General features: G+C 39.7%; 1 protein-coding gene across 7 annotated transcripts in view; it reads left to right on the forward strand.

The window, feature by feature from the left end:
* NF1 (neurofibromin 1) overlaps positions 1-12,160 on the forward strand; it is a 1,508,106-nt gene that overhangs the window by 336,901 nt on the left and 1,159,045 nt on the right. For all 7 annotated transcript variants that reach the window (XM_053707520.1, XM_053707522.1, XM_053707523.1 and 4 more), the window contains exon 6: positions 8,740-8,807. In XM_053707520.1, the coding sequence (XP_053563495.1) occupies positions 8,740-8,807 (68 nt within the window). The remainder of the gene's footprint in view (positions 1-8,739; positions 8,808-12,160) is intronic.

A 12,160-nucleotide genomic window follows, 5' to 3' on the forward strand; every position in this document is an offset into this window, starting at 1 on the left:
GAAAACGAAATGTATGCTTACCTGATAAATTTCTTTCTGGATATGGTGAATCCACGACCCCACCCTTTTTATTATTTTTGACTAAACGTCAAGCACCTTTACACCTTTGTATTTCTTTCATGTAATTGGCAAGAGTCCATGAGCTAGTGACGTATGGGATATACAATCCTACCAGGAGGGGCAAAGTTTCCCAAACCTCAAAATGCCTATAAATACACCCCCCACCACATCCACAATTCAGTTTTACAAACTTTGCCTCCTATGGAGGTGGTGAAGTAAGTTTGTGCTAGATTTCTACTTTGAAAAGCGCTATACGGAATAGACATCCTTTAGATAGGAAACTTGAATCTTATCTAAGGAAGGCTTATTTATGTTCAGGTCATCTTCTGTTGGCGCTCTACAAATAACCGATAATAATAATAATCTTCTTAGGCCTGCTATTTCTTTGGCTGATGTTGCTTCAACTCTTCAACTTTTTGGTTGGAAACCTTAGCGCAACAAGTACCAGATCATAATGTGTATAGCATTGTTAAGTTAATTCAACATGCTAATAATTTAATTTGTGATGCCATTTTTGATGATATTAGAATTGATGTTAGATATATGTCTTTAGCTATATTAGCTAGAAGAGCTTTATGGCTTAAATCTTGGAATGCTGATATGACTTCTAAATCAACGTTGCTATTTCTTTCTTTCCAAGGTAATAAATTATTTGATTCTCAGTTGGATTCAATTATTTCAACTGTCACTGGGGGGAAGGGAGCTTTTTTGCCTCAGGATAAAAAAATCTAAGGGTAAATTTAAGGCTGCTAACGGTTTTCGTTCCTTTCGACAAAATAAGGAACAGAAACCTGATCCTTCCCCTAAGGGAACGGTTTCCAATTGGAAGCCTTCTTAAGTCTGGAATAAATCCAAGCCATTTAAAAGATCTAAATCAGCCCCCAAGTCCACATGAAGGTGCGGTCCTTATTCCAGCTCAGCTGGTAGGGGGCAGACTAAGATTTTTCAAGGATGTTTGGATCAATTCAGTCCAAAATCATTGGATTCAGAACATTGTCTCTCAGGGGTACAGAATAGGTTTCAAAGGAAAGACCGCCTATGAGAAGTTTCTTTCTCTCACGCATTACAGTGAACCCAGAAAAAACTCAGGCTTTCCTGAAGTGTGTTTCAGACCTGGAGTTATCTGGGGTAATTGTGCCAGTTCCTTTTCAGGAACGGGGTCTGGGGTTTTATTCAAATCTGTTCATTGTCCCAAAGTAGGAGAATTCTTTCAGACCAGTTCTGGATCTAAAAATTTTTAATCGTTAAGTAAGAATACCAACATTCAAAATGGTGACTATAAGGACTATTGTGCCTTTTGTTCAGCGAGGGCATTATATGTCCACAATAGACTTACAGGATGCATATCTTCATATTCCGATTCATCCAGATCACTATCAGTTCCTAAGATTCTCTTTTCTAGACAAGCATTTCCAATTTGTTGCTCTTCCTTTTGGCATCTTGGTTAAAGCTTTTGATTCATCATGTTTTCTCTTCTTCAGAAGCAGTTTTTGGTAGAAAAGTACTTCAGGCAGCTGTTTCAGTTTGATTCTTCTGCTTATAATTTCAGTTTTTTTCATTATATAGATTCAAACTTTTGATTTGGGTTGTGGATTTATTTTTCAGCGGAATTGGCTGTCTTTATTTTTATCCCTCCCTCTCTAGTGACTCTTGCGTGGAGTTCCACATCTTGTGTATTTGCTATCCCATATGTCACTAGCTCATGGACTCTTTCAAATTACATGAAAGAAAACATAATTTATGTAAGAATTTACCTTCATTTCTTTCATATTGGCAAGAGTCCATGAGACCCACTCTTTTTATGGTGTTTTTTTTGTATAGAGCACAATTATTCCAATTCCTTGTTGATGCTTTTCGCTCCTTTCTTATCACCCCACTTCTTGGCTATTCGTTAAACTGAATTGTGGGTGTGGTGAGGGTGTATTTATAGGCATTTTGAGGTTTGGGAAACTTTGCCCCTCTTGGTAAGATTGTATATCTCATACGTCACTATCTAATGGACTCTTGCCAATATGAAAGAAATGAATTTATCAGGTAAATTCTTACATAAATAGTTTTCTCTTGTTAAGTGTATCCAGTCCACGGATCATCCATTACTTATGGGATATTCTCCTTCCCAACAGGAAGTTGCAAGAGATCACCCATAGCAGAGTTGCTATATAGCTCCTCCCCTCACTGCCATATCCAGTCATTCTCTTGCAACTCTCAACATAGAAGGAGGTCGCGAGAGGAGTGGTGTTTTATACTTAATTTATTTCTTCAATCAAAAGTTTGTTATTTTTAAATGGCACCGGAGTGTGCTGTTTTTCTCTCAGGCAGTATTTGGAAGAAGAATCTGCCTGCGTTTTTCTATGATCTTAGCAGAAGTAACTAGGATCCACTGGCTGTTCTCACACATTCTGAGGAGTGAGGTAACTTCAGATGGGGGACAGCATGTGGGTTTTCCTGCAAATGAGGTATGTGCAGTAAAATATTTTTCTAAGGAATGGAATTGACTAAGAAAATGCTGCTGTTACCATATTAATGTAAGTAAAGCCTTAATGCAGTGAAAGCGACTGTTAGCAGGCTTATTAATGTATGTGCAGTAAAATAATTTTCTAAGGAATGGAATTGACTAAGAAAATGCTGCTGTTACCAAATTAATATAAGTAAAGCCTTAATGCAGTGAAAGCGGCTGTTAGCAGGCTTATTAATGTATGTGCAGTAAAGTAATTTTCTAAGGAATGGAATTGACTATGAAAATGCTGCTGATACTGAAATAATCTAATTTAAGCCTTAATGCAGGGAAAGCAAGACAGGCTTATTAATAGAGATACATACTCTTTAAAAGAAGGTTGTTTTAAAACGTTTGCTGGCATGTTTAATAGTTTTTTGAGGTACATTGGTGATAAGGTTTATTGGGGCATAATTTTTCCACATGGCTGGCTTAATTTCCGCATAGCAACAGTTAACTGAGGTTTCCCACTGTTGTAATATGAGTGGGAGGGACCTAATTTAGAGCTTTTTGCACAGTTAAAATTACAAAATGAATCATCCAGATTCCCTCAGCAGTCCTTTGAATGCTACAGGACATCTCTAAAGGGCTAAAAGGACTTCCAAAATTGTTTATAGGGAAGGTAATCCACAGCTCAGCTGTGGCAGTTTTGTTGTGCCTGTTAAAAAACGTCTATGTGCTGTTTTTTTGCATTAAGGGGTTAATCATCCATTTGCAAGTGGGTGCAATTCTCTGTGAACTTATTACATATACTGTAAAAATTTCGTTTGATTTACTGCCTTTTTACAATGTTTTTCAAATGCTGACAAAATTTGTTTCTCTTAAAGGCACAGTAACGTTTTTTTATATTTGCTTGTTAACTTGATTTAAAGTGTTTTCCAAGCTTACTAGTCTCATTATTAGTCTGTTCTAACATGTCTGACATAGAGGAAGCTCTGTGTTCATTATGTTTAAAAGCCATGGTGCAACCCCATTTTAGAATGCGTACCAGATGTACTGATTTCATGTTAAACAATAAAGATCATTTTTTGTCTTTAAAAACATTATCACCAGAGGATTCTGTCGAGGGGGAAGTTATGCCGACTAACTCTCCCCACGTGTCAGACCCTTTGACTCCCGCTTTAGGGACTCACGCTCAAATGGCGCCAAGTACATTAAGGGCGCCCATAGCATTTATTTTACCAGAGAATTCTGTTGAGGGGGAAGTTATGCCGACTAACTCTCCCCACGTGTCAGACTCTTCGACTCCCGCTCCGGGGATTCACGCTCAAATGGCGCTTAGTACATCAGGGGCGCTTATGGCGTTTATTTTACAAGACATGGCGAAAGTTATGAATAATACTCTGGAAGCGGTATTAGTCAGACTACCTAAAATTAAAGGAAAGCAAGATAGCTCTGGGGATAGATACAGAGCATACAGATGCGTCAAGAACCATGTCTGTTACTGCCTCACTATATGCAGTGGGTCATATTTTTGATTCAGGGGAGATGATTTAACCTGATTCCGATATTTCTATATTTAAAATTTATGCTTAAGATCCTCCACTTGTTGCTCAGGGAGGTTTTTAGCAGCTCTGAATGACTGGTTTACAATCACAGTGCTAGAAATTGTGTAGACTGAATAGATACTATGCAGTGCCGGTGTGTACTGATGTTTCTTTCAATACCTAAAGAGGTTTACAGAAATTATTAATAAGGAATGGGATAGACCAGGTGTGCCGTTCTCTTCGCCTCCTATTTTTAGAAAACTGTTTCTAACAGATGCCACCACACAGGACTTATGGCAGACGGTCCCTAAGGTGGAGAGAAGAGTTTCTACTCTAGCTAAGCGTACCACTAGCCCTGTCGAGGACAGTTGTGCTTTTTTAGAAAATGTTTATTCAACAAGGTTTTATCCTGCAGCCCCTTGCATGCATTGCTTTTGTCACTGCTGCTGCGGCGTTCTGGGTTGAGTCTCTGGTTGAGGCTTTACAGGTAGCGACTCCATTGGATGAATACTTGACAAGCTTAGAGCACTTAAGCTAGCCAATTCCTTTTTTTTCTGATGCCTTGTTTTCCTTTGACTAAACTAACGGCTAAGAATTCTGTTTTTACTATGCTGGCGCGCACAGCGCTAGGGCTTATATTATGGTCAGCTGTCGTGACTTTAATAAATAAGCTACTTAATTCCCCTTCAAGGGGCAGACCCTATTCGGGCATGGTTTGAAGGAGATTATTACTAATATCACTGGAGGAAAAGGGTAATGCCCTTTCTCATGACAGGTCCAGATCAAGGACCAAAAAAGTCTAACTTTTGCTCAGTCCAAGACGGTCTGGTGACAACCAGACCTGGAACAAAGATAAGCAGGCCAAGGAGCCTGCTGCTGCCTCTAAGACAGCAGGTAGAACGGCTCCCTATCCGGTAACGGATACTGTAGGGGGCAGACTTTCATCTTTCGCCCAGGTGTGGACGTGAGAGAGAGGCCCAGGATCCCTGGGCATTGGAAATTATATCCCAGAGATATCTTCTGGATTTCAAAGCTTTCCCCCAAAGAAGGGGAGATTTCACCTTTCACAATTATCTGCAAACCAGATAAAGAAAGAGGCATTCTTACACTGTGTACGAGACCCATCCAGTTCCAGGGGAGGAACAGGGATAGAGTTTTTACTCAAATCTGTTTGTGGTTCCCAAGGAGAAGGAACCTTCAAATCTATTTTGGATCTAAAGATCTTAAACAAATTCCTCAAAATTCCATCATTTAAGTTGGAAACTATTCGTACCATCTTAACTTTGATCCAGGAGAGTCAATAGAGGGCTACAATGGATTTGAAGGATGCTTATCCTCACATTACGATGCAGAAAGATTACCATCGGTTTTTCAGGTTGCCTTTCTAAACAGGCATTACCAGTTTTGTAGTTCTTTCCTTTAGGGTTAACTACAGCCCTAAGAATCTTTATAGAGGTTTTGGGGTCGCTTTGGCGGTCCTTAGGCCGCGGGGCATAGAAGTGGCCCCTTATTTAGACGACATCCTGATACAGGCGTCAAACAGCCAAGTTGCCAAGTCTCATACGGACGTAGTACTGGCATTTCTGAGATCGCATGGGTGGAAAAGTGAACAGGAAGAGTTCTCTATCCCCAATCTCAAGAGTTTCCCTCCAAGGGATTCTGATAGAAAATTTACCTGACGGAGTCCAGGTTGTCAAAGTTTCTAAATTTCTGTTGTGTTCTTCATTCCATCCGCGCCCTTTGGTGGCTCAGTATATGAATGTAATTGGCTTAATGGTAGCGGCAGGGGACATAGTACCGTTTGCACGCCTTCATTTCAGACCGCTGCAACTTGCAGACTCAGTCAGAGGAACGGGGATTACACAGATTTGTTCTCCTGTTAAATCTGGACCAAGAGACCAGAGATTCTCTTCTCTGGGGACTATCTCGTGTCCATCTGTCCAAGGGTATGACTTTCCGCAGGTCAGATGGGACAATTGTTACAACAGATGCCAGCCTTTTAGGTTGGGATACAGTCTGGAACTCCCTGAAGGCTCAGGGATAGTGGACTCAGGAGGAGACCCTCCTTCTAAGGTATATTCTGGAACTGGGAGCGATATTCCATGCTCTTCAGACTTGGCCTCAGTTAGCAACTCTGAGGTACATCATTTTTCAGTCGGACAATATCACGACTGTGGCTTACATCATCCATCAAGGGGGAACATAGTTCCCTAGCGATGTTAGCAGTCTTAAAATAATTCTCTGGACAGAGAGTCACTCTTGTCTGTCAACTATCCATATCCCAGGTGTTGAGAACTGGGAGGCGGATTTTCTAAGTCGTCAGACTTTTCATCTGGAGGAGTGGGATTCCCTCCGGAGGTGTTTACACAAGATCAAGCAGGAGAGTGCTTTGGTGTTTTTGGTAGCACCTGCGTGGCCACGCAGGACCTGGTATTCAGATCTGGTGGACATGTCATCCTTTCCACCACGGTCTCTGCTTCTGAGACAGGACCCTCTACCTCATGGTCTTTTCAACCATCTAAATATAACTAATCTGAGATGGACTGACTGGAGACTGAACGCTTGATGTTATCAAAGCATGGCTTCTCCGAGTCAGTCATTGATACCTTAATACAGGCATGAAAGCCTGTCGCTAGGAAAATTAACATAGATATGGTGTAAATATCTTATTGTTATGAATCCAAGGGTTACTCATGGAGTAAATTCGGGATGCCAAGGATATTATCTTTTCTCCACGATGTTTTTGAGAAAAGGGTTGTCAGCTAGTTCCTTAAAAGGACAGATTTCTACTCTGTCTATTCTTTTGCACAAGCGTCTGGCAGGTATTCTAGAGGTTCAGGCATTTGGTCAGGCTTTGGTTAGAACCAAGCCTGTGTTTAAAACTGTTGCTCCGCCATGGAGCTTAAACCTGGTTCTTAAGGTTCTTCACGGAGTTCCGTTTGAACCTTTTCATTCCATAGATGTCAAACTTTTATCTTGGAAAGTTCCTTTTTGGTAGCTATTTCCTCGGCTCGTAGAGTCTCCGAGTTATCTGCGTTACAATGTGATTCTCCTTATCTGGTCCTCCGTACGGATAAGGTGGTCCTGTGTACCAACCTGGGGTTTTACATAAGGTGGTATCTAACAAGAATATCACTCAAGAAATTGTTGTTCCATTCTTGTACCCTAATCCTTCTTCAAAGAAGGAACGTCTATTACACAATTTGGACGTGGTTCGTGCTAAAGTTTTACTTACAAGCTACTACAGATCTTCATCAAACATTCACCTTGTTTGTTGTCTATTCTTGTCAGAGGAGAGGTCAAAGACTTCAGCAACCTCTCTGTCTTTTGGTTAAAAAAAGCATAATTCATTTAGCTTAGGAGACTGCTGGACAGCAGCCTCCTGAAGGGATTACAGCTCATTCTACTAGAGCTGTGGTTTTCACTTGGGCCTTTTTAAAGATGAGGCTTCTGTTGAACAGATTTACAAGACGGAGTCTTGGTCTGCGTTTTATACTTTTTCAAATTTAACAAATTTGATTCTATGCTTCTTCGGAGGCTATTTTTGGGAGAAAGGGTTTTTATAGGCAGTGGTAACTTCCGTTTAAGCACCTGCCTTGTCCCTCCCATAATCCGTGTACTTTAGCTTTGGTATTGGTATCCCATAAGTAATGGATGATCCGTGGACTGGATACACTTAACAAGAGAAAACATAATTTATGCTTACCTGATAAATTTATTTCTCTTGTAGTGTATCCAGTCCACGGCCCGCCCTGTCCTTTTAAGGCAGGTAATTTTTTTCATTCATACTACAGTCACCACTGCACCCTATGGTTTTTCCTTTCTCTGCATGTTTTCGGTCGAATGACTGGATATGGCAGTGAGGGGAGGAGCTATATAGCAACTCTGCTATGGGTGATCTCTTGCAACTTCCTGTTGGGAAGGAGAATATCCCATAAGTAATGGATGATCCGTGGACTGGATACACTACAAGAGAAATAAATTTATCAGGTAAGCATAAATTATGTTTTTTCCTTTTTCCATTTCCCTTTGGTCGAATGACTGGGGTTTGTGGGAAGGGAAGTGATACTTAAAGGGACACTAAACCCAATTTTTTTTCCTGATTCAGATAGAGCATGCAATTTTAAGCAACTTTCTAATTTACACCTATTATCATTTTTTCTTCGTTCTCTTGCTATCTTTATTTGAAAAAGAAGGCATCTAAGCTTTTTTTATTTTTTTTATTTAGATCTCTGGACAGCACTTTTTATTGGTGGATGAATGTATCCACCAATCAGCAAGGACAACCCAGGTTGTTCACCAAAAATGGGCCGGCATCTAAACTTACATTCTTGCATTTCAAATAAAGATACCAAGAGAAATAAGAAAATTTGATAATAGTAGTACATTAGAAAGTTGCTTAAAATGTCATGCTCTATCTGAATCACAAAAGAAAAAATTTGGGTTCAGTGTCCCTTTAACAGCTCTGCTGTGTTGCTCTTTGCCTCCTCCTGCTGGCCAGGAGTGATATTCCCAACAGTAATTGAGGACGTTGTGTACTCACCATATCCGGAAAGAAAGAAATTTATCAGGTAAGCATAAATTTTGTTTTATGCAATTCATATGTAGCAATTACATTAACAAGGAAAATTCTTCTTTGTGACATAGGATAATTATATAAATTAATATGAAATTGTGTCTTGTTTATTTCTCCTTTAGAAACTGTCTTCAAATTTAAATCTCTGAAGAAAGTAGCTCAGCTTGCAGTCATCAACAGTCTGGAGAAGGTACTGAAGAGCAGTCTGTTTCTCATTTAATTTGTAATATTGAGAGCCCCTCTACCTGTAGGCCATTATGTATAAAAGTTCATCTCTACTACTGATTGGGTTAAATGACAGGCCATTGCTTTTTCTTTTTTAATTTGGGTAACGACATCTGGAATTTTGAGAATACAAACAAACTGTAACTTCAGACTAGTACAACAATTTTCCAATGGATTTGCACTCAGGAATTGATGAGATTACTTTTCACACACTACAGTAACTATTGTATTACAGTAAATCAGGAGAAACAAGTTTGTTTACAACAGTGGTTATAATGACTTGTTCAAGGGTCATTAAAGGGACATTATACACTCATTTTTTCTTTGCATAAATGTTTTGTAGATGATCTATTTATATAGCTCATTAAGTTTTTTTTTTAAATGTATAGTTTTGCTTATTTTTAAATAACATTGCTCTGATTTTCAGACTCCTAACCAAGCCCCAAAGTTTTATGTGAATACCGTCAGCTACCTTCCCCAGCTTGCTCCTGTTTGTGTAAAGGGTCTTTTCATATTCAAAAGAAGGGTTTGGGGGGGAGTGTCTTATTTCCCACTTGCAGTGGGCTTTCCAGATACCTTTTCAACAGAGTTAAACTGGAAGCTTCTAAGTAAGTTTTTAAACAGTTTTATACTGGATTTTTATATCCGTATCTGTGCATCTTATTATTTATAGTAGTGTCTATTACATGCAGTTATATAAAAATGAGCGTATACTGTACCTTTAAAGTGAAAATCAAGTTTTCATGATTCAGGTAGAACATGTCATTTTACACAACTTTCCAATTTACGTTTATTTTATTTGCATTGTTTTCTTTGTATCCTTTGTTGAAAAGCATACCTACATAGGCTCAGGAGCAGCAATTCACTACTGGGAGCTAGCTGCTGATTGGTGGCTGCACATATATGCCTCTTGCTATTGACCCACTTGATGTGTTCAGCTAGCTCCCAGTAGTTTATTGCTGTTCTTTCAACAATGAATACCAAGATAATAAAGCAAATTCGATAATGGAAGTAAATTGGAAAGTTGTTAAAAATTGTATGCTCTATGTGTATCATGAAATAAAACATTTTTATGTCCCTTTAAGCAAGAGCTGTCTTTTTTTCTTCTTTTTTTTTAGTCATTTAATTTAGTAATGAATCTTCGTTACCCAAACTTTATGATTTTAAGGCTTTGGAGATTATAGCTCACTGAAGTATAGGTTTGTGAAATGTATACATGGTTTATTCTTTTTTCTCTTGTAAGGTGTATCCAGTCCACGGATTCATCCTTTACTTGTGGGATATTCTCCTTCCCAACAGGAAGTGGCAAAGAGAGCACACAGCAGAGCTGTCCATATAGCTGCCCCTCTAGCTCCACCCCCCAGTCATTCTCTTTGCCGGCTCTAAGCAATCGGAAGGGTAAAGTGAATGTGGTGTTAGAAATGTAGTTTTTATTTTCTACAAGCAAAAGTTTATTTTAAATGGTACCGGTGTGTACTATTTACTCTCTAGCAGAAAGGAATGAAGAGTTCTGCAGGGAGGAAGATGATTTTAGCATGTTGTAACTAAAATCCACTGCTGTTCCCACATAGGACTGAGGAGTGCAAGAAAACTTCAGTTGGGGGGAACGGTTTGCAGGTTATGCTGCAATAAGGTATGTTCAGTCATTTATTTCTAGACATGACTGTGATAATGCTAGAAGAGACTGATAATGTCCCCATGAGGGAAGGGTAAGCTGTATTCAGAGACTAAGTATGGAATTGCAAGCTTACATAACAGGGCTAGTTTATGCTGGTTGACACTATTTAATGGCAAACAGTTTTTATTGAAAAATTTCGTTTTTTGAGACACTTTGAAGGTTCCTTTGGGTTTCTTTCAGGGGTTATTACCCACATGGCTATTACTAAAACACTTGGGAGTGTTTCTTTAGGCGTCACAAGCACCGGAGTGAGGTGGGAGGGGCCTAATTTCGCGCCTCAGATGCACAGTTATTTTGACTAGAACTTCAGGCTGGTTCACATGGAGGGTCCTGCTGCAGTTTGAGGGCCTATAAGAAGCTTTTCCCCCACAGCTGTGGCAATGTGCTGAAGTTTATTTAACTGTTTTTTTTTTACTACTGTCGATCCGGTTTGGGCATTAAGGGGTTAATCGTTTATATTGCTAGTGGTGCAATCTTACTATTGCTTTAGGTACATACTGTAAAAAATTCGAAAAGTTTGCTGCATTTTTTCACTGTTTTTGCAAGATTGTGTGCCTTTTTTATTTCTTAAAGGCACAGTACCGTTTATTTCAAAGTGTGTTTTTACTTGATTAAAGTGATTTCCAAGCCTGTTTATATTACTACTAGTCTGTTAAACATGTCTGACACCAAGGAAAGTCCTTGATCAATGTGTTTAGAAGCCATGGTGGAACCCCCTCTCAGAATGTGTCCCACTTGTACTGATATGTCTATACACTTTAAAGAACATATTGTTGCACTTAAAAATGTGGCCCAAGATGATTCTCAGACAGAAGGTAACGAGGTTAGCCCGTCAACCTCTCCCCAAGTTCTACAACCAGTTACACCCGCTCAAGCGACGCCTAGCACCTCTAGTGCGTCTAACTCTTTTACCTTGCAAGACTTGGCGGCAGTTATGGATAATACCCTCTCAGTGTTCTTATCTAAACTGCCCGTGTTACCTGCAAAGTGTGATAGTTCTGTTTTAAGAACAGATAATTAACATTCTGACGCTTTATTAGCCTTATCAGATATACCCTCACAACACTCTGAAGTGGGGGCGAGGGATGTGCTGTCTGAGGGAGAAATTTCCGATTCAGGAAAGGTTTCTCCTCAGACAGATTCAGATACGTTGGCTTTTAAATTTAAACTAGAACACCTCCGCTTATTGCTCAGGGAGGTATTAGTTACTCTGGATGACTCCGACCCTATGGTGGTTCCAGAGAAATTGTGTAAAATGGACAAGTACCTAGAAGTTCCTATTTACACTGATGTGTTCCCGGTCCCTAAGAGGATTGCGGATATCGTTACTAGGGAGTGGGATGAACCAGGTATTCCCTTCGTTCCCCCTCCTGTTTTTAAGAAAATGTTCCCCATATCTAACCCCATACGGGACTCGTGGCAGACGGTCCCTAAGGTGGAGGGGGCTGTTTCTTCACTTGCTAAACGCACAACTATACCTATAGAAGACAGTTGTGCTTTCAAAGACCCTATGGATAAAAAATTAGAGGGTTTACTTAAGAAAATTTTTGTTCAACAATGTTTTCTTCTCCAACCTTTTGCGTGCATTGTTCCTGTAACCACTGCAGCTGCTTTCTGGTTTGAGCTGGAAGATGCGCTCC

The sequence above is a fragment of the Bombina bombina genome, chromosome 3 (genome assembly GCF_027579735.1).
Source record: "Bombina bombina isolate aBomBom1 chromosome 3, aBomBom1.pri, whole genome shotgun sequence".
Classification (NCBI taxonomy): Eukaryota; Metazoa; Chordata; class Amphibia; order Anura; family Bombinatoridae; genus Bombina; species Bombina bombina.